This window comes from Panthera tigris, chromosome C2 (genome assembly GCF_018350195.1).
Source record: "Panthera tigris isolate Pti1 chromosome C2, P.tigris_Pti1_mat1.1, whole genome shotgun sequence".
Lineage (NCBI taxonomy): Eukaryota > Metazoa > Chordata > Mammalia > Carnivora > Felidae > Panthera > Panthera tigris.
Window position 1 is genome coordinate 132,945,647 of NC_056668.1, and position 24,020 is coordinate 132,969,666.

A 24,020-nucleotide genomic window follows, 5' to 3' on the forward strand; every position below is an offset into this window, starting at 1 on the left:
TCCCATTTTATCCAGAGGTAGGGGGCCCAAAAGTGAGTGGGACTGCCCACAGGGAGCTGATACAGGCCATGTAGAGCATTGATGTTTCCCTTTTCTAGCCCCATCTTATTCTGAAAAGCCCTCGGTCTCAAGTTTTAGTCTTATTAAATTAAAAACTGCTCTATAGTAATGCTTTTAGAAGCACAACTAAATTACTTGAAAAACAAATGTATAATTGGAATAAACATGGTTCAGCTAAAATTCCTCTTTCCAGAGGATAAAATGTGATTTCTATATTGCCATTATAATTTCCAGTAAACCCAAGTGAGTCTTGCATCATATTGGCTTGGGGGAGGAGGGGAGTTGCATCAAATCAGGTTAAAAGATAAACTTTTTGCTAATCTAAGTTTGAGATGCATTTCTTAATTGCCATGAGCCATAGACTCAATGGACCAACCTTACGAAGAGCTTCTGAACTTGGTGAGTTGAATTGTGAGCTGGCTGGATAGAGTCCTGGATTGTCAATGGTCACACATATGATGGTGATGTATATAATATATTCTTGTCTTGATTTAAAATGAGAGCTGCATTACACATGCATATTTTGAAGGGGAGGGGAGGCACGATTTGATCTCTAGAAGAACTAATCTGTGGTCAGTTGGAATAGCCCAACCATCAGTTCCTTTACCCTGCCTCACACCTCACTTCCTTGCTTGGCTTCAAGAACTCACACCCCACCTCCGGTATCCCCTCCTGTCAATTGTATCCCCTTTGTGAAGGGCTCCCTGACATTGCCTGCTCTCTACAGTGATTACTCGCGCCTCTGTTAGTCACCTCCAGAAGATCCTAGTCCCCATTTGTATGTTGCTTCTCCTTTTGTGGGCTACACAGGCAATGCTGTGTGATTTGCAGGAAGGCCAGACTGTGGAAGAGGCAGGGGTTGCAAATTCAGAGGAATCTGAATTGCAACGTCCAAGGGTAAGTGGTGAGCCCAAGCCGGTGCCTGTAGGGCTGCACCTCCTGGGAGTCACGGGAGAATAGAACTCTGGGCAGGTGAGGGTCTCATTGTGCTCCCAGCAAGGTCAGTGCAGATCACAGGGTAGCTGGGCAAGGACTCAGTTCTAGCCAGGCAAGCCGGAGACTGGGCTACGTAGGGGCTGAGTAGGGAGAACTGGAGCAACTTCAGAAGTAAGGAAGAAGCAGCTATAAGGACTAGGTCACGGTGCCCAAAGGTCCACATGGCTGGCTGTCCCCTGGTTCAAGGCAGCAAGACTAAGCCACACCTCACAAACACCTACAGGTGGATTCCTGGCCTGGGTAGGAGGGGCTCTCACACTGGACAAGGTTGGGAGCATCCAGACAGACCAAACAGCCAGCCTGCCTGTCTACCGGTTGGCCTGCGAACGTCTGTTAGCTGACATTGTACTTTGGTTATACCTGACTCTGCAGTGCCTGGCACTTGGTAAGGACTTAACATGTTAGTAATAAGGTCACTTTCAAGTAAGGTGACTGTATGTTTCAGTTTGCCCAGGACAGCCCCTGATTTTGTGGCGTATTTATTAGTAATTCTCACTTTGATTCTCAGAAGTGTCCCAGTTTAGATGTCACTCTACCTTGGGGGAATAAAATCTAATTACTGGTGGTCTATGGGTGCTGGGGGCCTGTGCCTTCACCTTTCTGTTGGAGGCGTCTGTTGGGGGCACTGCTTCATTCCCCAGTACTCTTTCCCTGAAAGTCTTCCCTGCAAGAAGCTGGGGCCTTGGCGAGTCAGTGCAGAGTTGCATGGTGGACAGAAGGTCAGCTTCTGCACTCTCAGAAATTCAAGCACTGTTTAGAAGTGGGTAGGGGCGCCTGAGTGGTTCAGTCAGTTAAGTGTTCGGTTCTTGGTTTTGGCCGAGGTGATGATCTCACGGTTTGTGGGATCCAGCCCCCCACTGGGCTTGGATTGTCTCTCTCTGCCCATCTCCCACTCGTGCCCACTCTCTCTCTCTCAAAATTAAAAAGAAGAAGAAGGAGGAGGAGGAGGAGGAGGAGGGGGAGGGGGAGGGGGAGGAGGAGGAGGAGAATGTTAGTGGATATATCAGTCTGATTCCTGGAATAAGGATGGCATCCTGTTTAGAAGGGCTTTTGTAATTGGTTTGCAGGTAGGCTTAGAATTAGTCCTTGTTGTTACTCCTGGATAAGTTTAATGAAATAAATGGTATTTTAAATTTACATTATACAATTGATACTCTGATTTCTCTTTAGATCACATCAGTCTTTCACCTTTTACATTATACAGTTGACCCTTGAATAACACAGGTTATGCCACTGACCCCCTTGCATGGTCGAAAATCCACATATAACTTGACTCCCCCAAAACTTAATAGTCTACTCTTGACCTTACCAATAACATAAACAGTTGATTAATACATATTTTTATAAGTATTATATACTGTATTCTTACAGTGAAGGAAGCTAGAGAAAATAAAAGGTTTTTAAGAAAATCAAAAGGAAGAGAAATACATTTATAATACTGCCCTGTAAAAAAAAATCCATATATAAGTGGACCTGCCCAGTTCAAACCTGTGTTGTTCAAGGGTCAGCTGTCATACCTTTGTAGAAAAGCTAAGCATTCCTTATAAATGCCTATATTTCATTTTCACACCAGAATCCTGAAACATATTAATGAAAAGCCTTTCTAGTTCCAACCCTCAAAACCAAGAGTTATATGTGGTATGTACTTTGTAAGATTGCCTGAGCTTCCTGATTTTATGTTCTGTACAAAATAGTGTAGAGACCCCTATTAACAGCGTCTTCTGCGTTGTATTGTTTAAAATATGAGCCAGGTTTAGGAAGCTGTATTTAGAATGAGTTTCGTACCCGCTGCATATGGAATCACTTGTACTTTTCTCTCAGTAGCCAAGTCCCATAGCAGTGAGGGCTGGAAATGGTGACACAGGATTTCACTGAAGCAGTTGAATTGCTTTGGTCACTGGCCGCATCGACCATTTAAGATGCATTAATGATGAGATTTTACTGGTTTTTAAAACTGCTTTTCATTTTAGTTTGATGAGCTAATTAATCTGGAAGGGACTTGTGGTTTTAAAAGGGTATACGGTGATTCAGGAAGATGGCAGAACCGGACCTTCTGCAATCCAAATTGGCACTGCTCTGCTTTGCAAATGCTGTAGGCTAATCGCTCGAGTCTTACGGATTCCTGCCAGCTAGGCATTGGCATTTTTATTGATTTCTTAACCCAAGTGTGGCTTTTAATAAAAAAATTTTAAAAAGCCTTACTATGGCCCTGACATAAAGTGTATATGTCATTGCTGTGTATCAAGTAGACACAAAAGTTGTGAAGGCATATCTGTGCCATTCCAGCCGATATTTGTGTTAGAAAATCTTTTATTTGCATATAACACCTCTAAGGAGAAGAGTGGTAGGTGTGGAATTGACTTTAATTTTAAGGATGTTCAATAATTAAAAAAAAAATTGGACTGTAACAATGTGTACTATATAACATTTTGAGATAATTGTTGACCGTTTGAAAGTTATTTTAGAAGTTTGCAAGTTTCTGTCTGGTGTTTGAAGTAGTAACCTTTGAGTTCATTCATTCAGGGGGGTTGATAAACTGTATAACATGTAAACATGATATATCCTTGAGCTCAGTTTTATTAGACTGTTAAGGCAGAAATAAAATAAATGCCTACATAAATGGACTGGTGATTCTAAAGTTGTAAAACAAATGGGGCCTTTTTCATTTGTTGACCTTTTAAAACAGGTGGTGAGTTGTATTTGCACACACAGGAAAAATGCGTATGATATCAAATATTTGCACATATTTGTATTTTTTCTGTCTGTGGCACAGTAGCGTGCACTCCCAAGCTTGGGAGGCCTTCTCAGAGGAGTTGCTGACTCACATCCAGCCTCCTCTGGCCTGCTTCCCTTTCCGTTGCTCCCAGGCCCCATGAGCGGCTTCAAACCTTGTAGGCTCTTTCCTGTCTCTTTGCATATGCTGTTCCCTCTGATTAGCCTTCCCTTCCTTTTCATCTTCCATCAGGATCCAGCTCAAAAGTCACCCCTTGGGGGAAGCTAATGACAATCTCATCTCCTCTTGCTTTCCCAGAGGACTTTGCTCCTTTAGAGACATGTTCTCTTACTCCTGCATTGTTAATTTCCCTTCTTTACTGGGTGAATCCCTTCAGCATAGAAAACTGCTCTATGGTTTCTGGTGTGAATAAACTCTTTCTCTCCCTCTAACTACCTTCTTCATGGAGTTAACCACACTTACTGTCTTTATTCCTACTTTCCTTTCAGTCCTCAGGCCCCTAAACTATCCCTCAATATTCCCATCTAATTAGATGTCACCATTGTGTACCATTTCGCTGAGCCAGGAACTTGGCAGCTGTCTTAGATTCTTCCATTTTCTCACGTGCTGCCTCCAGTCCATTAGCCGGTGTCATCAGCTCTGTCACTGACATTGTGAAGCCATCCTCCTCTTTCTGTGTCTGTCACCACTGTGACTCCAGCTACCATCGTCCCACATGTGGGGTGCTGTGATTGTCTCTCTGCTTTTACCTCATCCTCAACTACTGTCCACTTGGCCCTATGTTAAAAGGCCAAATGAGACCACAGCAGTCTTCTTTAAGAAGTTGTCCTTGGAATGAAATCCAGTGCCTTCCTGTAAGATTCTGCAAGATCTAGCATCTGCCTCTCTGTGGTTTCATCCCCTTCCAGTCTTACCCAGCTAACTACACATCAGCCACACTGGTCTCCTTTGTGTGCTGGAGTACTCAAGTTCATATGGGTCTCAGGGTCTTTATACTAGGCATTCCTTCTTCCTGGAAGGCAGAGTGGAATGAGTAGTAGAGGGCAGACTCACCAGGAACAGGAAGGAGTTAGGGTGTTTGAAGGATCTGTCCAGAGTTTGTCTGGATGAAGAGCAAGAAGAAAGGGGAGCCACAGACCACTGACCTCAGCCAGGACCAGCTCTGTGAAATAGAGACTCGGGATCTGAGAAGTCCTGTAAGGTTTTTAGGGCTGAGAGCTGCACAGCAGGGGAGGGGCCTCCAGAGCCTGCTGGCCCTTAGCACTGAACTTGGGACTCAGGGTTTGGAGTAGCAGTTGCCAAGTTGGGTAAGCCTGGAAGAAAATATTAGAACTTCAGTTTAATTTTGTGAATGTTTTCTAGCATACACAATCTGTTAGTAGCTAGCACATGTATTTAATAAACAAACACATCTTACAGGCATGCTCAATAATAAAAGCATGTGCACAGTGTACAAAAAGCACTATTAAAAAAGTAAGTGCTTTCGCTCTGGAAAACAGTGTGGAGTTTCCTCCAAAAATTAAAAATAGATCTACCCTATGACCCAGCAATAGCACTGCTAGGAATTTATCCAAGGGATACAGGAGTGCTGATGCATAGGGGCACTTGTACCCCAATGTTTATAGCAGCACTTTCAACAATAGCCAAATTATGGAAAGAGCCTAAATGCCCATCAACTGATGAATGGATAAAGAAATTGTGATTTATATACACAACGGAATACTACGTGGCAATGAGAAAGAATGAAATACGGCCTTTTGTAGCAACGTGGATGGAACTGGAGAGTGTTATGCTAAGTGAAATAAGCCATACAGAGGAAGACAGATAGATACCATATGTTTTCACTCCTATGTGGATCCTGAGAAACTTAACAGAAGACCATGGGAGAGGGGAAGGAAAAAAGAAAAGGTTAGGGAGGGAGGCAAACCATAAGAGACTCTTGGAAACTGAGAACAAACTGAGGGTTGATGGGGGAGAGGGGAAAGTGGGTGATGGGCATTGAGGAGGGCACCTGTTGGGATGAGCACTGGGTGTTGTATGGAAACCAGTTTGATAATAAATTTCATATTAAAAAAAACATCTACTTCAGGTATTACCCCCCTCCAAAAAAAATAAATAAAATAAATTTGAAAAGTAAGTGCTTTAAAATTGGTGTGAAAGTCTCTCAACACAGAACAGACCAATAGCAGATGATTTCACTGGTGAGTTCTGTCTACCAAACATTTAAAGAAGAATTAACATACCCTTCCTTTGCATTTCTTTGGTTTCAGTTGTAACGTCTCCTCTTCCATTTTTTATTTTGAGTCCTCTCTCTCTCTTTAGCTACAGGTCTGTCTATTCTGTTTATCCTTTCAAAAAGCCAACTCCTGGTTTCATTGATCTTTCCCATTGTCTTATTCATCTCTATTTCATTTATTTCCCCTGTGATCTTTGCTATTCCCTTCCTTTGACCAACTTTTGGCTTAGTTCTTTTTCTGGTTCCTTGAGGGTAAACTCAGGTTGTTTATTTGAGATTTTTCTTGTTTCTTAATGTAGGTATTTATTGCTGTAATTTCCCTCTTAAACTGCTTTCGCCACATCCGTATGTTTTGGTATGTTGTGTTTCCATTTTCATTTGTCTCAAGGTATTTTTTTTCATTTCTTCTTTGACCCACTGGTTGTTCAGTAGCATTTTATTGTATCTCCACGTACTTGTGAATTTCCAGTTTTCTTTGTGTGATTGATTTCCAATTTCATACCAGGGTGGTCAGAAAAGATGCTTGATATGATGTCAGTCTTCATAAATTTTTAAGACTTATTTTGTGACCTAACATGATCTATCCTGGAGAACATTCCATCTGCGCTTGAGAAGAATGTGTACTCTGTTGCCTTTGGATGGAATGTTGTGTACATATCTGCTAAGTTCATCTGGTCTTACATGTCACTTAAGGCCAGTGTTTCTTTACTGATTTTCTTTCTGGATGATCTATCTATTGAAGAAGGTGGGGTTTTAAGGTCTCCTCCTATTATTGTATTGCTGTGTATTTCTCTGTTTAGGTCTGCTAATATGTGCCTTGTATATTTAGGTGCTCCTATGTCAGATGCATAAATATTTATAAATGTTACATCCTCTTGTTGAGTTGATCCCTTTATCGTTGAGGTTACCAGGTCCTCATAAGGGGTTACTATTCTGACTGCCAGCGTTGATCCAGCCCAGGGCTGGAGAATATAAGACATAGCCCATTTCCTCAAAAAGTTCATTTTCCGCTTGAGGAGATAAGGCTAACCCACATGAAACAATTAGAGAAATGAATAAGACTATAATTAAGTGTTAAATAATAGGGTAGAGACTCTACTGTATGAGTTTGGGGAAGAGACGGCATTGAGGGCTGGGCGAGTATAGCCGCATGAATGGCTCAGAACTTAAAAGAATATTTTGTAGAAAGTAAGGTTTCCCTTTTATGTGATTCATTATTTTGTTTCTTTTTTTTCTGATCTAATTGTTCACATACACTAATTTCATATGCAGATAAAACATTGGATTAAAAAAAGCCCCAGGAAGAAGTTTGTTTTTCCTATAAAATAAGATAGGAAATAATAAACAAGATGATTGTGTAGTAAATTGTCCGTGAAGCAGTTTTCCTTTTAAAATTTAATTCTAAAATAATTGTGGAAATACTAACACTTCTGACTGCAAGACCTACTGCGCCTCCTTTGCTGTGGTGGGTGTGGCCCCAAGGCAGAAGCCCTGCCTGCTTACTGGTCTCTGCAAAGCTTTCCTTCCTCCCTTCCTTCCTTCCTTCCTTCCTTCCTTCCTTCCTTCCTTTTTTTTTTTTTTTAAGATTTTATTTTTAAGTAATCTCTACACTCATCCTGGGACTTGAACTCACAACCCCGAGATCAAGTCACATGCTGTACCAACTGAGCCAGCCAGGAAGCCCCTGAAGCTTTCCTTCTGAATCCTGACTACCCCTGGATGTCCGTCATCTCCCCTTGATGCCAAGCAATGATAGATTTAAGGATAAGAAGTGAGGAAAAGAAATTCTTCCTCCTATGCTATCCTGAAATACTGAAGAACCAGCACAATTTAGGTAGAAAATTGTGATTTGAGGAGTTATGCCTAGAATCAATTGTATTTGCAGCTAAGATTACATGTTATATGATTCAACTTGCATGGCTTTTAAAATTCAGTATGATTTACCAAACAGTTATTAACAATTAAAGTTATGTAACCACATCTTGAAATAGCTCGGTAGTATGGGAAGTCAGCAGGCTTTATAGTGTGCTGAATAAGGAATTACCATATACACAGTTGGGAAACATTGACAGTTTTCACACCAAAGTGGGCCACTTAAGGACCATTATTACAGATCATAAATTAAGATTCATTAGGATCAGTATTTTCACTGGAATGTAAAGTAGCGCTTATTTAGTTCATAGGAGCTCCGTGCTCACCATTAAGTTTTTCATTACTGGAGAAAACCAATAGACGTTATTGCAATTTACATTGGACACAGACGTACATTATGGTTTTGTAAATTTACTTTGAATACCTATTTCAGTGGCAGTGAATGTGTTTCACCAAAAGGGTATTGTCGTGGGGTGCCTGAGTGGCTCAGTCGGTTGGGCATCTGAGTTTGGCTCAGGTCATGATCTCACGGTTCATGGGTTCAAGCCTGCTTCGGGCTCTGTGCTGACAGCTCAGGGCCTGGAGACTGCTTTGGATTCAGTATCTCCCTCTCTCTGCCCCTCCCTCTCATCTCAAAAATAAATAAAAATTTAAAAATTTAAAAAAGAGTATTTTCATGAAAATAATTGTATTCCATTGTGATCCTCTGATTTCATAATTAAAGACCCTATTCTTTTCAGAGCAGGTGTAAACCATTACATCAAATGATTTGGAAGCTTTAACCTGACCTTGAAAACTTCATTTTACAGGAATTGGAAATGTGTTTTCTTTGCATGGAGTTATTTTGAACACTGTAGGAAATATTATGGTATGGGAGTATGAGGTAGAAGGAATCACCTGAATAATTCTTATCAGAAAATGCTTTGAGTGAAGTCATTTGATTAGTTTTTAGACAAAAATATTATGGGGATCATTGCTATGAATGTCGTGGTGCAACCTGTTGAAGCTTTATTCTAAGAGGGCACCTGGCTGCCTTTGACAGTTTCCCAGTATGTCTTGGGCATGACATCCACTGGGTCCCACAAGTAGCATTAACTAGTAACCTTAGTTAAAAAAGACCCAGAGGGGAAATGTGCTCATTCTGTTTGTCTGGAATGGGACTAACTTTCAACAAATTCTAAGTGATTAGAGTATTGCAATTGTACATTTATGATAGTGTTCTTTTTATTTTTATTTCATGAAGAAATAATTTCAGCCTGAAATGTATTTATTGAGCAGCAATAAAGAAGGTACAAACCTTCAGACAGCATTTAGAGCACTTTCCAACTATGAACTCACTTATCCATTATAAGAACCCTATGAGGTAGATACTATAAATAACACATGGGGGACACAGGTATTTTTTTTAATCTCTATTGTACAAGTGGGAAATGGAGGCATAGAGAATATGCAATACTAGCTCACATCTTGTGGCTCATAGTATTTCTGTGGGTAACTCGTAAACTAAAAAGTTTATAAACTGTTGGATTATTTTGTTCTACCTTGGAATAAAGAAAACCGTTTCACAGCTATGAATAAGAACTCTATGATTGACTGACTTTGCTGTTTTTGTTAGTAAAATTCTGTTACTTCTATCCATGAATTATGTAGTTTTCTTTTGCTTTCTTGTCTCTCAGTTTGTCATTTCTCTTTTGGAGAGCCTTAAAATTTCCTTGACAACCCTAAAAAACACATATCCTTTGCCTTTAACATTTAAGGTTGACATTCATTTTTAGAAAATGATCATCTCTTTCTTTGCCTCTGGAAGCTTATGTTAATAAGGGCCATGATGGGGCGCCTGGGTGGCTCAGTCGGCTGGCTGAGCGACCGACTTCAGCTCAGGTCATGATCTCGCGGTTTGTGAGTTCAAGCCCTGCGTCGGGCTCTGTGCTGACAGCTCAGAGCCCAGAGCCTGTTTCGGATTCTGTGTCTCCCTCTCTCTGCCCCTCCCCTGCTCGCACTCTGTCTCTCCCTCTTTCTCAAAAATAAATAAACATAAAAAAAATTTTTTTTTAAAAAGTAAGGGCCATGATTCTAAACCTCTTAAGAGGAAGAGGGATGGGCTTGCATATCACTTTCAGAATCCAATCACAGTCTTTTGGGGCCTCTGAAACCCACCTGTGACCGACCCTTCAGAGACCTACCCATAGCTTAAGGACACCTTTGTTGGTGGAAGCACAGGAGAATTTAGGGACTACAGTCCTTTAAAAGGGAATAACTTTCGAAAACTATTCATTACATGGAGTACCTTAGCAAGCTGGGTCAGGTAGATGCCCTGTGGTTAGATGTAAGTGGACTACCTGTAATCCATCTGGATCATAATTCTGATGTATATTCCTCTGTATATAACTTAAAAATTTTTTCTTTTTGTATTTGTTTTTCAGCAGCTTGATTGTGACCTGTCTTGGGTAGAGGGTAATGTGGGGTGTGTGTGTGTGTGTGTGTGTGTGTGTGTGTGTGTGTGTGTGTCCTGTAATTTGGATTGAATGCTAGGCATCATGTTTAATAAAGACTGAGGTAAAGAGTACTTATGCTGAGAAATGAACATGCCTCTTCCTCTTCTGGGTCATTAGTGTCGGGGAAGTTAAGCCAATCTAGTCCATAATTGAGCTGGTTTTGTATTTTGAGTTGCCATTGTTACCTTCAGTGTACCACTGACTTTACATTTCTCCACCAGCGGGCCACCATAACCTTGTGTTTAGGTGGGGGCTGGGGTCCCAAAGGGTTTACTCATTGTTCCTGTTCTGTGCTCAGCTTTCATCTACAAAGTCTGTGTGAGAAAGGGATCTCTCTCCATGTTCTTACCCCTCCTCCATGGTACACTGCCTGCTACTCGGTGCTGGGCTTCTGGGGGAGTCTGGGGGAGTTGTTGGTCCTCCTGGTCTCGTTTCAATATTAGGCAGCCCTCTGCTCCTGTGCATCAGGGCTGGGACCTTGTCAGCATTCCTGCCCTGCTTCCCATAGAAGGGAGTATCTGTGCTGAGTCTGGGCAGGAGACAGTTTTCTGCCCCTCTTCTGGTGGTAGTCAGGTTCTGTTTTTATTGGTGCAGGCTTCTAAGTCCAAGAGGTTCTCCTATCCCTTGGGGCAGTAGAGCTTTGCCTGGCTTTAGAGATAGATGGATTTTGCTTCTACCCTTCCCCCAGTGGACCTAGGAGAAAGACGGCTTGCTGCTCTTCCCTCAGGGGTGTAAAGCTTTTGCTTCAATATAGTAGGGTAGTTGGGGAAACAGGCAGTTTTAATTGCCTGTGACCTGGAGAGGGGTTCTCTCTCTTGCCCTCCCCGCCCCCCCATCTTTTTCAGGAGCACCCATGAAGAAGGCTTAAAAATGAGTACAAACTCTCCCCGTGTCTGGGACTCCTGGTTACTCTACACTGATATACTAGCCCACACTTGGCCTTTATGAATTCCTTAAAATTTTAGCGGACCTCTCACAGGCCTCCCTGGTGGCCTCTTCCTCCATGATCTGTCAAACATGAAACAGTTTCTATGTCTTGTCTCTCCTTGGAAGGGCTTGTCACTCTTTGGGATTCAGTTCCAAACTTGGTTGCTTTGTGACCACAGTTCTCTGATGAATAGAAGAAAACATGATTTTACAGATAGTCTGGCTTTTTCTTGTTATGGTAGGAGTGATGTTCTCTCTTGGCTTTGGCTTTCCACATTTTAAGCTATCAACTTTTTTTTTTTTAATGTTTGTTTTTGAGAGAGAAAGAGACAGAGTGCGAGTGGGGAAGGTCAGAGAGAGAGAGAGAGGGAGACACAGAATCCAAAGCAGGCTCCAGGCTCCAAACTGTCGGCACAGAGCCCAATGCGGGGCTCAAACTCATGAACTGCGAGATCAGGACCTGAACCAAAGTCGAGTCCTAAACCGACTGAGTCACCCAGGTGGCCCTCTAAGCTGTCATCTTAACTTGTACTTTGTCACATGGGTGACTTTCAAGTCACCTATAGGTTCCCAAGCCATAAGCTGATCTGTGCCCTCATAGACTCCTTGCCAAAGTTGGGTCAGGGTGAACTCTTGGTAATACAGTAGAGGGCATCATGGGAGAGGGAACCCGCAAGGAGAAGAATCCATGGGCCAAGCAGCTTTCTGTTATTTGCAGTAAGAGGACTTCCACGTGAGTGGGAAGCAACATCTGACCATACCTAGCTTTTCTTTTATTCCTTTCAATCCATCTGATTGTATAAAATGACCTTCAAAGTGACCGACTTCGCTCTACATCCCTTTTTTTTTTTTTCCTTTTTTGCTCATCTTGGAGAGCACATCAAAGTTTTAACAATGAATGAAAAACCTTGGCAAGGTAACTCTGATGTGCCCAGCGTGACTTATTCCTTCAATTCAGGGTTATTGTTACTGAGCTTAAGAAAGACCAGGCCTTGCTGTGCTCCTTTAAGGGGTCTCAAGTTGTTTCTGGGGGTGTTTTGTTTTCTTTTTTTAAGGATAGACATTTCTTTAACCTGGTGTTTCTTAACTCTCTTTAATCCTAGGCCCCCTTCAATCAACATAAAGATCTCAGGTCTTTCTTTAATGTTATTTATAAATGAAATTCAATAACTTGACTCAAACTGGAGGGACAAACGGCTGCTTAGTTTCCCTACTGCCTCCCCTTCTTCGTTCTGTTATGTCCTGCCCCCATCCCCACACTGACATCACTGCCTTTATGTAGAATTCAGCGTTTCAGGGTGGATGTAGAGGTGGGTTTTTTGGAAGCCGATTTTCCTCCAGACTGAACATTTGTCTTATGTTCCTTCTCTTGGTGTTAATAAGTGCTGATAGCAGAAATCCACCAATGGGCCAAATTTGCATTCTCTCTGACCACTCAGAAGCTTTAGATGGTGAGGACTTATAGGGGCCAGCTCTTTTTAAAAGTAGTTTGAGGCACCTCCATCTCGGCAGAAACTTGTGTTTTTTCCCTCTGGTGTTAGGTGATTAGTGCATGGAAGTTATATGCATGTTGTTTTCTTTAGGTAAAAAGACTATATATGTAGCAATATGGTTTGATAACTTTTCACCGTTAAATTCAGCTCACCTTAAGAGACAACACAGCAAATAGATTCCAGGTCTGATACTGATGCAATACAGCTGACCCTTGATCCCCGTGGATTTGAATGTGTGAGGCCCCTCACACATGGACTTTTTGTCAATAAATACAATCTAGTCCTGTAAATGTATTTTCTGTTCCTGACATTTTGCTTAATAACATTTCCTCTGGCTTACTTTGTTGTAAGAATATAGTATGTAATACATATAGCATGTAAAATATGTTTTATTAATCAACCAATTATGTTATGGATAAGGTTCCGGTCGGTAGTAGGCTATGAACAGTTAAGTTTTTGGGGCATCAAAAGTTATACATGGGTTTTTCAACTGTGTGGGGGGTTGGTGCCCCTAACCCTCACGTTGGTCAAGAGTGAACTGTACTTGATCACTGCTGGACTGAAAAGTGAAAGCCAAGTAGAAGTGAGTAGGTGTGAGGTAAAGATTCTGGGACTCGGGCAAGTTGGGGGCCTGGATCTCCTGCCATTGAACCTCAGTTGTCCTCCCCTCCCACACAAGGACTTCTGTCCTTCTCTTTCCTTACTCTTGGCCAGAGGGGACTGGCCTGCCTTCACATCTTCCGGTTCTTTCCAGCCAGTGATTCTGGTCCACCCGCTGGTGAGGGCAAGCTCACACACCTGTTCTCCTTTTTGGTCTCTGAGCAAGCACATGCCTCTGTCGTGTTTCCTAATAGCTTCATCTGTCAGGGAGGAAGGAGGCTTTGGCACGCTCTAGAGAGGACAGGATGGTTCTGGGCAACAGCAGATAGAGGGGGAAGAAGAGACAGGAAAGTCTCTGGTGAGGGAGGTCCTTGCTGTCATTACATCAGCCTGTATTTGGGTGACCATCACGTTCGTGTGTCTACAGTGGATGATCAGAACTCACCAATCAAAACCTGGCTGGCTTGTGAAAAGCAAAGCAATGTTTTTAAAGCTTCAAGTATGGTGTTTAAGTTCCTGCCTATCCCACAGATGAGGGTGTGTGAGCACAGAAGAATGTTATTAATGTGCTTTGCAATTTGGCCTTTTTGTCTTAATAACAAAGAAAACTATGAATTTGAAATGTATCAATTGTAGTAAGTTAGAATCAATATGTTGTAACTGACAGAATAAAAGATTACAATGTTGAGGAAATGCTATATGTATTCTTAATGGATAAATGGATAAGCACCTCCATTTATCTTTGTGACTTCTTTTTACTAGTGGCACCTAGAGATATAATTTACAAAGACTATAAAATTCCCTTACTTAGTTACTGTGTTGTCTTTACTGAAGGTACATGTGTGTTTTTAAAGGTAAAGACAATCCTTATTCTGAAAAATAAGAAATTTATACATTTGTTTCGTGCCCTTATGCATGGCTGATTACAAATTTAATTTCATGCCAACTTGCTTGAATAGATAGAAGGCAGTCTATGCTTTAGGGATTTGGAACAGCTATGATACAATGCATCTTATGGATACAATTGCCACAGTTTTTATGTCTTTTGCACTTTATTGTTCTGAGGATTCAATTGCAAAGAAATACTCTGCCTTGTGGCTTTTACGTTTTATCTTGGCATTTAGATCACAAAAGCCTCTATGGTTCATTTTGAAACTTTGAGGGAAATGATACCCATATGATTTAAAGTTTAAGTTTAATTACCTTCTGCAAATTGCTTTTGGAAGTATAGGTAGTCAAAAAATAAGAGTGGTTTTAAATTGCAGATGCAGAGAATAGCATAATCACTTTCTAAAATGTAGAGGTTTTACTCAAAATAGATTCTTTCCAGAGCAGGAAAGTTAGAATTGCCTTTGTATAATATTTTTCATGCTCTTTTCTTTATTGCCACGGAAGTTATATTATCTCAATCTCCATGTCTATTTCCCTATGTATGAATATAATGACTTACTGAAAATTTATCAAATATTTCACGTACCTCCTGAAAGACAGTAGCATGTTTTAGGTTAAAATTGTGAAAATTGTGAAAGAGGCTTTGAGGTCATTTGAGCATGTAAAGAAAATACTAAAAGTGTCTGTCTGCACAGGGAAAGAACTTAAAATACACACAGAGGTGTGGCATTGACATCTTAAGGTGGGCACGTGTTACACTGTGCGAGAAAGTTAAGGGGTGTGCCGTTGGTAATACAGACTTCTTTAGAAATAGATGCTGCCGAAAGTTTTTCACTTGATAGTGTTAATAACCTGTTGATATTGGAAGTACCTAGGTGACATTGTCCTAAGCACTAGCCTGGTGCATGCTAGTAGACTTTAATAAACCCAACTCTAGAATTTAGAAGCACCCTCAGCTATAATCTAGGCCTCCGACAGATTCATTACCCCCACAACAGTAAAACCATACCTATCTGAAGTCTTTAGAACCGTGACTAATCTAATAGGAGACTCTGATGAGCCAGGAATCTCTGCTGGGATTTCAGTGTCTACTCACTTAACACACAATTTAGTGGTCACTACTTAGCTCTGTCTGGTCTTTTGGCATATATAGTTTCCAGAAATGTCTAGACATCTTAGTGTGTACAAGTGGTCAGGAAGTGGTGTTCAAACTTTAGTATGCATCCCCATCACCCAGAGTGTTACCTACAATGCAAATTCCTGGGCACTAACCCTTGGAGATCTGATTCCCTGAGCCTAGGGATCTGCTTTCTAATCAGTAACCCAGGTGGTTGTGAGGCAAGTGGTGTGGTGACAGCCCTTTGAGAAACACGAGTATGGGAGATGTGCACACACGCAGAGCCTGCTTTGTGGGTGTATGACCTGTGCGGTTGTGCAGGCCCCACACTCAGAATGGTCCTGCACTTTGGCTTAATGCTCTTCTGTCACCTTAAAATTCTTAATGATTTTGGACAAGGAGTCCTGCATTTTCATTTTTCCCTGAGCTCTGAAAATTATGTAGCCAGCTCTCTGTACAGGATTTCATTGTGTATTATTGAAATTGTGTTTTTTGACACCCACGGACTGCAATTATTCAATAATGATTTTTTTTTTACTTGTTTATATTAGGCTGTAAACTCCAGGGCCCCTTCTCAGCTCTGTAAGTGATTGAGTATCATTTATTACAGAACATTCAATAGGAAATCTTAACAGAATGATTTTCTTGAAGAAATTTAATTTTTTTAAATGTTTATTTATTTAGAGAGAGACAGAGAGTGAGAGCATGCGTGTGTGTCGGGGAAGAGGGGGGGGGGAAGGGGCAGAGATAGAGTAGAGAGAGAAGCCTAAGCAGGCTCAGTGCTATCAGCACAGAGGCCAGCGCAGGGCTCAGTCTCATGAACCATGAGCTCATGCCCGGAGCCAAGATCAGGAGTTGGACACTTAACCAGCTGAGCCACCCAGGAGCCCCTAAAAAATTTAATTTTTATTCCTAGTCTTGAACATAGATGCCTGTGTTTATGTTATTCTTATACACTATTTTTTTCTCCCAGGATGGTACAAAACAGAAAAGAGAACGGAAGAAGACAGTCTCGTTTAGTAGCATGCCAACAGAGAAGAAGATCAGCAGTGCAAGTGATTGCATCAATTCGATGGTTGAGGGTTCAGAACTCAAAAAGGTTCGCTCCAACTCCAGGATTTACCACAGGTATTTTTTACTGGATGCCGACATGCAGAGCCTGAGGTGGGAGCCATCTAAGAAGGATTCTGAGAAAGCCAAGATTGACATTAAATCCATTAAGGAAGTGAGGACGGGAAAAAATACAGACATATTCCGCAGCAATGGCATTTCTGACCAGATATCTGAAGACTGCGCATTTTCAGTCATATACGGAGAGAATTATGAGTCACTTGATTTGGTTGCCAACTCTGCAGATGTTGCGAACATCTGGGTTACGGGACTGCGGTACCTAATTTCTTATGGAAAACATACACTTGATATGTTAGAAAGTAGCCAAGACAACATGAGGACTTCTTGGGTTTCACACATGTTTAGTGAAATTGATGTAGAAGACCTTGGACATATAACTCTGTGTAATGCTGTGCAGTGCATCAGAAACCTCAATCCCGGTTTAAAAACTAGCAAAATTGAGCTCAAGTTCAAAGAATTGCACAAATCCAAGGACAAAGCTGGTACTGAAGTCACAAAGGAAGAATTTGTTGAGGTTTTCCATGAGCTTTGTACCAGACCTGAAATTTATTTCCTTTTAGTTCAGTTTTCAAGCAATAAAGAATTTCTTGATACCAAGGACCTTATGATGTTTCTTGAGGCAGAACAGGGTGTGGCACATATAAATGAGGAAATTAGCCTTGAGATTATTCACAAATATGAGCCATCCAAAGAAGGTAAGGAAAAGGGCTGGCTTTCCATAGATGGGTTCACTAACTACCTTATGTCACCTGACTGTTATATATTTGATCCGGAACATAAGAAGGTCTGTCAAGATATGAAGCAACCTTTGTCTCATTACTTTATAAACTCATCTCATAATACATACTTAATAGAGGATCAGTTCCGAGGTCCCTCTGATATCACGGGATACATCCGAGCTCTTAAAATGGGTTGCCGGAGTGTTGAGTTAGATGTATGGGACGGGCCAGATAATGAACCTGTAATTTACACGGGCCACACCATGACCTCTCAGATAGTCTTCCGCAGTGTCATTGATATTATTAACAAGTACGCATTCTTTGCTTCAGAGTATCCTCTTATCTTATGTTTAGAAAATCACTGTTCTATTAAACAGCAGAAGGTAATGGTTCAGCACATGAAGAAAATTTTAGGAGACAAGCTCTATACAACATCACCCAATGTGGAGGAATCTTATTTGCCATCCCCAGATGTCCTGAAGGGGAGGATACTAATTAAAGCCAAGAAGCTGTCCTCAAATTGCTCAGGCGTAGAAGGGGATGTTACTGATGAAGATGAGGGAGCAGAAATGTCTCAGAGGATGGGAAAGGAGAACGTGGAGCAGCCCAACAATGTGCCTGTGAAGCGATTTCAGCTATGTAAAGAACTGTCTGAACTGGTGAGCATCTGCAAGTCGGTTCAGTTCAAAGAATTTCAGGTGTCATTTCAGGTGCAGAAGTACTGGGAAGTGTGTTCATTTAACGAAGTGCTTGCCAGCAAATATGCCAATGAGAATCCAGGGGACTTTGTAAATTACAACAAACGTTTCCTTGCTAGGGTTTTCCCCAGCCCCATGAGAATTGACTCCAGTAACATGAACCCTCAAGACTTTTGGAAGTGTGGTTGTCAGATCGTAGCCATGAACTTTCAGACCCCAGGCCTGATGATGGACCTGAATATTGGCTGGTTCAGGCAGAATGGGAACTGCGGCTATGTCCTTCGGCCGGCCATCATGAGGGAGGAAGTGTCTTTCTTCAGTGCCAACACAAAGGACTCCGTCCCTGGGGTTTCACCTCAGCTTCTTCACATTAAAATCATTAGCGGGCAGAACTTTCCCAAACCCAAAGGATCAGGTGCCAAAGGTGATGTAGTGGATCCTTACGTCTATGTGGAAATTCACGGAATCCCTGCCGACTGTGCGGAACAAAGGACAAAAACAGTGCACCAGAATGGGGATGCTCCCATTTTTGATGAAAGCTTTGAATTTCAAATCAACCTCCCTGAACTGGCCATGGTGCGCTTTGTTGTACTAGATGATGACTACATCGGGGATGAGTTCATTGGTCAGTACACAATCCCCTTTGAATGTTTACAGACAGGCTACCGCCACGTCCCCTTGCAGTCACTGACTGGAGAGGTCCTAGCACACGCTTCTTTGTTTGTCCACGTGGCCATTACTAACCGAAGAGGAGGAGGGAAACCACATAAAAGGGGCCTTTCTGTGAGAAAAGGGAAGAAATCCAGGGAATATGCATCTTTAAGAACATTGTGGATTAAAACTGTAGATGAGGTGTTCAAGAATGCCCAGCCCCCTATACGGGATGCCACAGATCTGAGAGAGAACATGCAGGTACGTTCTTGTGGTTAAGTATTTACTCAACGGCTTTTCTTCACACTGAAGGCTTTGGAAGGGTTTGTTTTTATAATACTGTGTTTGATTTTAAATAATTTGTAAATTCCAATTCGCTATTAGACCATTTACCACTAGTCTCATTTTTTTTTATCATTTAAATTTCCAAAACTGTAGTTGGTATTGAAAATATTGATAATGTATTAGAATCCATTTTTATTGAAATGAAATGAAATTTTATTAATATTAAAATAAATTTGCTGTCTCACATAACCATATCCTAGTCCTTGTTAATCCTAGTCCTTGTCTGCTTAACGGATCCCCATTTTTTTTTCTAAGAATGTACATGGGAATCTCTGGTTTTTCTGAATAAATAATCTTTATTATCTTTAGCTGGAGCACACTTTGAGGACTTACCAAAATAAAAGGGACAGGTTCCAGTCCTTTCTTCTGGAGCTACAGTGCTAGGAAAATAGCAAGCCCTTAAGTGAGCCATTGCATTTGTGTTTTGAGCCTCCTCTTGATTTTAGAGGACAGCTATTGTTTAAGTAAAAGACATGTGGCATCTATATTTATTAGAAGTCTAAGATAATAATTACCTCAAAACTGTATAATCACTAAAAGCAATCAGGAATTAATGTGTAATTAAGGATCGTCCACACGTCCAGCAATATACTAAGGCCTGCCTCACAGAGCTAAGCGGCCCTAACCCGGCCCAGTGTGTGAGAGAGCCACATCTGTGGTAGCTGCTCGGCATGTGTTTGTATTATATATATGTGTGTTATATATGTGTATATATATGTATTATATATATAATGTATCAATTGATTTTACATATATATATATATAACCATTATGAGAAGAATGCCACCAGCAAGTAAACCTGATTCAGAATATTCAGATTTCAACCCTGTACTGATGTTATAGATACCTCATTACTAAAAAGACCTTACCACAATGGAGAAATTTTATTCTCTTTCTCTCCGAGTAAAAGCATAACAGAAATCCAAAGGGCTTTTCCCTGTTTCTCAGGGTGAAAATGGTTTGGTAAACCCTCAGCTCTGAGCAAGCCACACGGTCCCCTGCCACAGGGCTGCTGTTGTGTGTGTGACACAGCCTTCCCGTGAAGGTTCTCCAGAGCTCGAACATCCTGTTTCCAGAGCTGCGTGTCTGCACTGACCCCGACAGGGCAGTCGGTGGCGGGGCTTAACGAGCACCTGCCAGGCATGCCGTCTGGGCCAGGAGGACGCAGCTGTGAACAAGCGATCCCTTTAGTTGGGAGTGGGCAGTGGGGGAGGGAATCAGACCGTGAGCAGGTAGGTGAATGAGCACATAGGTCAGTTGCAGACACAAGCAAGGGCTGTGAAGAAAATAAAACAGGAAGGTGTGATGGAGTTATTGGGAGACCCTGCTGTCGATATCACAGCCGTGGTTTATTGTCACAAGCAGTCGACATACAGGTGATTTTGAGCAAAATGACATTGAGTTTGATGTCCATGTTTAAAGAGCTACTAATAAGAAAATGTTTAAATCTAAAGCAAAGTGCTACTCATTTCTAAGACTGGGGTATCTGAGAGCAGAAGGCACAGGACTTGGAAGGCCCGACTCCTCCCCTCTGGCCACCGTGCCCAGATAGGGACCCCATGTGTGTCTGGAATAAGTCCTATTCTGGTTAGGATGTACCTGTTGTTATAGCATAGTGATTCAAAGCATAGGTCTCAACATCGGCGGAATCAGGCAAAATCTTGACTCCTTCACTTACCAGCCGTGTGTCCTCAGAGAAATAACAGAGAGGGTACAGCCGAGACTCAGTTTCTTCACCCACTGCGTGCCTCTTTGAGAGAATTAGAGGAGGTAGTACATAGTAAGCATGCCCACTGTAGCTTTGCACTTGGTAAGTGCTCAAAGAATGCCAGCTTATGGTGTTTTACACTCTCAAGAGGTTTTCTTTAACGGAAATTTTAATGGCAAAACCTTGAAATCGGTGGGCACACTAATAGGGACAGTCTCCTGGTGGGCAGGCCTCCCCAGTAAACTGCAGTGCCCTCACAATTCCTTTCAATTTTCTGGTGGTTTACTGGCCATCTTTGGCATCCCTTGGCTGGCAGATCACTGCCTTCATCTTTATATGACTTTCAAAGCTAAGAAGCAGAGATAGAGCAGACTTTCTTATGCCCTCAGAGGAACAGACCATATCAAAACCTTGATCTTGGACTTCTAGCCTCCATAAGTGAGATAATAAATTTGTTGTTTAAACCGCACCCCCCCCCCCCGCAAAAAAAAATTCCTTTAGATTTGGAGCCGGCATAACCAGATGAGAGACATTCAAGTTTCTGTCTCACAAATACCCTTTTCCCTTTCTGATGGCTAACATATTTGACACTTACTTCAAACCTGATTTTTTTTTCTTTACCTTTTTTGAGTACAGAAGCCATTCTTTTTGTTTGCTCATGATTGCATTCCAGACTTAGCACCACTGTGAACTTTGATCGGAAAAGAGGCTTTACCCTTCAGAAGAATTTTACTTCTGATAAATTGGTATTGCAAATGTCTATAACTGTATTTACTTTGGAAAATAGCCAATTTTTCCTGGAATAAAATAATCATTAGCTAATTCTGTCATAACATTGTTAATAACCATTGTATCAGGCAGTTCAAATATAATCAAGTATATCAAGTAAAATATCCGTGAGAAATTAAGGCCTCTGGTTAATTACAAAGTGCCTCCTTTCTTTCCTCTTAACAGAATGCAGTGGTGTCATTCAAAGAGCTGTGTGGCCTCTCCTCTGTGGCCAATCTCATGCAGTGCATGTTGGCGGTATCTCCCCGCTTTCTGGGAGCTGATAACACACCCCTCGTGGTCCTGAATCTTAGCGAGCAGTATCCCACGATGGAGTTGCAGGGAATCGTGCCTGAGGTTCTAAAGAAGATTGTAACAACTTACGACATGGTGAGTTGTTGTTTGTACTTTTATGGAGCCCGAGTGAGAGAGACATCTTAAGACAATACACCAGACATACTTAGGCGCTCTTGTTAAGATGTGCTTTCCTATTTCATGCTTCATGTGCCTGTGTTGGAAAAATTATTCCTCTGACTTCACTGTATATGAAAGAGCTTACTCTTTTGTTGTTGTTTTAGAAAGCAGGATTCAGAAACACTTCTCTCAGTTGGATTAAATAGTCGTTAGCTTTTCAAGAATATATCTGAATTGATTTCTAAAGCATACACTATTTTCTACACATACATAGCAAGGAATTTTTTTTTCATATTTCTCTGCAATCAGAGAAAATTTGCTCAGTTTTGTTTTGTTTTCATTTTTCAGACTGGTAAAAGTGAGAAGTTTAATTTTTTCTAAAATAAGTTTTAAACACCATTAGGGGCAATTTCTTCCATCACATGATTATAATGTTTGATGCTTTCCTCCCTTACAGCAGCTTCTCTGAGATACCTGTAATTTGTAATCAACTTAACGTTAATGAGGTATCCTCAGGATAGCTAGAATATTACATTTTTGTGTTTACATAGATCTTGCATTTTCATAATCACATCCTGCTCTTATTGTGTTTTCCGGCTTTGCATAGCTCTAAGGGAGAATTAGTGGGTGAACACCACTGTTTTCACGCTCACAACGTAGTGGAGGCTGTCAGAACTCGTGAGTGCTGGCTGTTGCTCTTACAGCCTGTGAGGTTCGGTGTTGTTGGGCAGCCCTCTCCCACATTGGCCAGGCTGTCCGCCTTTGCTCCTCAGGGTGCTCAGAGGTAAGAGGCCACACCCACTACGTCCTCCACATGAAATGCATGAGCTAAGACCACAGAACCCTAGGCTTCATCTGATGTAGCCTGCTGTGTTAAAGATGAAATGGGATTTGCATCATAAACCCTAACAGAAATATTTTTGACTGTTCTGTAAATTGATCTAAAAGCTTTAGTTTGGAGGGATTTCTACAATTCAAAGGAAAGAGACAGCACGTTAGGTCAGCATTTCCCACAGTGTGTTCAGAGAAACCTTGGTTTCTTAGGATATGAGTAAATGTCACTTGGGAGAAAGGGTTCCGTGGTGAAATAATTTGGGGAAATACTGCTTTGAACAAAATTAATCCTATGTCTTTACTGCAGGACTTCTTGGGGCCTTTTATTTGCTAACACAGTGAGTCCCCAAGAGGGCGATAGATACAGTATGCCCCGTTTCACAAATCGACTTGACCATGGCGTACTGTTTCTAAAAACAAACGTTTGAGATACCTTTTGCTCTTGATCTTCTTCACTTCTTGACCGTATTCACTCGAGTCTTCAGGTAAATAAAATCTGGAGGTACAAGTCAGTAGAACACAATATTTTAAAACGGCTTATCAGTTCATTACCTTAAAAAGGTGATTTGTGAGCTTTTTCCTAGATTCCTGTGCAGTAGCTGCAGATGCGAATTAGTCCCTACTATTTCTAGCTTAGAGTTCATGGTAGTGTAAGAGATATAAAGGGCCTAACAGTGGACACTGCAAGCAAACTACAGAGAGTGGCAGTCAACCTGAAGAAAGGACGAAGGCCAGGGGCAAATGCATCTAAACCCTGGGGGGAGCACTATGTTGGGTGTCCCAGGAGTCACAAGAATGAACATGAATCTCCCTTGTCCTCAGGGAGCCGTGCAGTCAACTAGAAGGTAGGAGGCAGCTGGGGAGCAAAACAAGAAGCTTATGCTGTGATCCTTTGTGGCCAAAAAAAAAAAAAAAAAAAAAAGGAAAGATAGAAGAGGTAAAAATGGGAAAGTTTGAAGAGCTCTTTCATGCTGTGACCGAGGCCACCTAATTAGTTCCCACCTCCTCAAGTTTCATGAGGAGGGGCCAGAAGAAGTAGCTGATGTGTGTAAATGCTTCTTAACCTGAAGCAACAAATAAAACTGTCAGACATTTTGTAGACCTATTTTGTTCACCAAAATCTAACATGACTTAGACCCTGATCTCTGTGGCAGTCATACAGTGACATTTCTTCATGGTAACCTTTTTAACAGGGACTTCCTGAGAGTTGGGGTGGTGGTACCCCATGTAGGTGATAACAGGGTGGACGGAACACGGGTTAGGTCCCAGGACCTAGTCCAGGGGCTGAGTGCTGACCCTGAGCAGGAGGTTCTCAGGGTTCGTGGTCAAGA

General features: G+C 41.6%; 1 protein-coding gene across 5 annotated transcripts in view; it reads left to right on the forward strand.

Annotated features, from left to right (window-relative positions):
• Nucleotides 1–24,020, forward strand: part of PLCL2 (phospholipase C like 2) — a 194,259-nt gene that overhangs the window by 104,271 nt on the left and 65,968 nt on the right. For all 5 annotated transcript variants that reach the window (XR_006222085.1, XM_007087351.2, XM_042998654.1 and 2 more), the window contains exons 2-3: nucleotides 16,395–18,881; nucleotides 21,628–21,831. Coding sequence is in view for 4 of the 5 variants with exons in the window: in XM_007087351.2 (XP_007087413.2) it covers nucleotides 16,395–18,881; nucleotides 21,628–21,831 (2,691 nt within the window). In the remaining variant the exon portion in view is untranslated. The remainder of the gene's footprint in view (nucleotides 1–16,394; nucleotides 18,882–21,627; nucleotides 21,832–24,020) is intronic.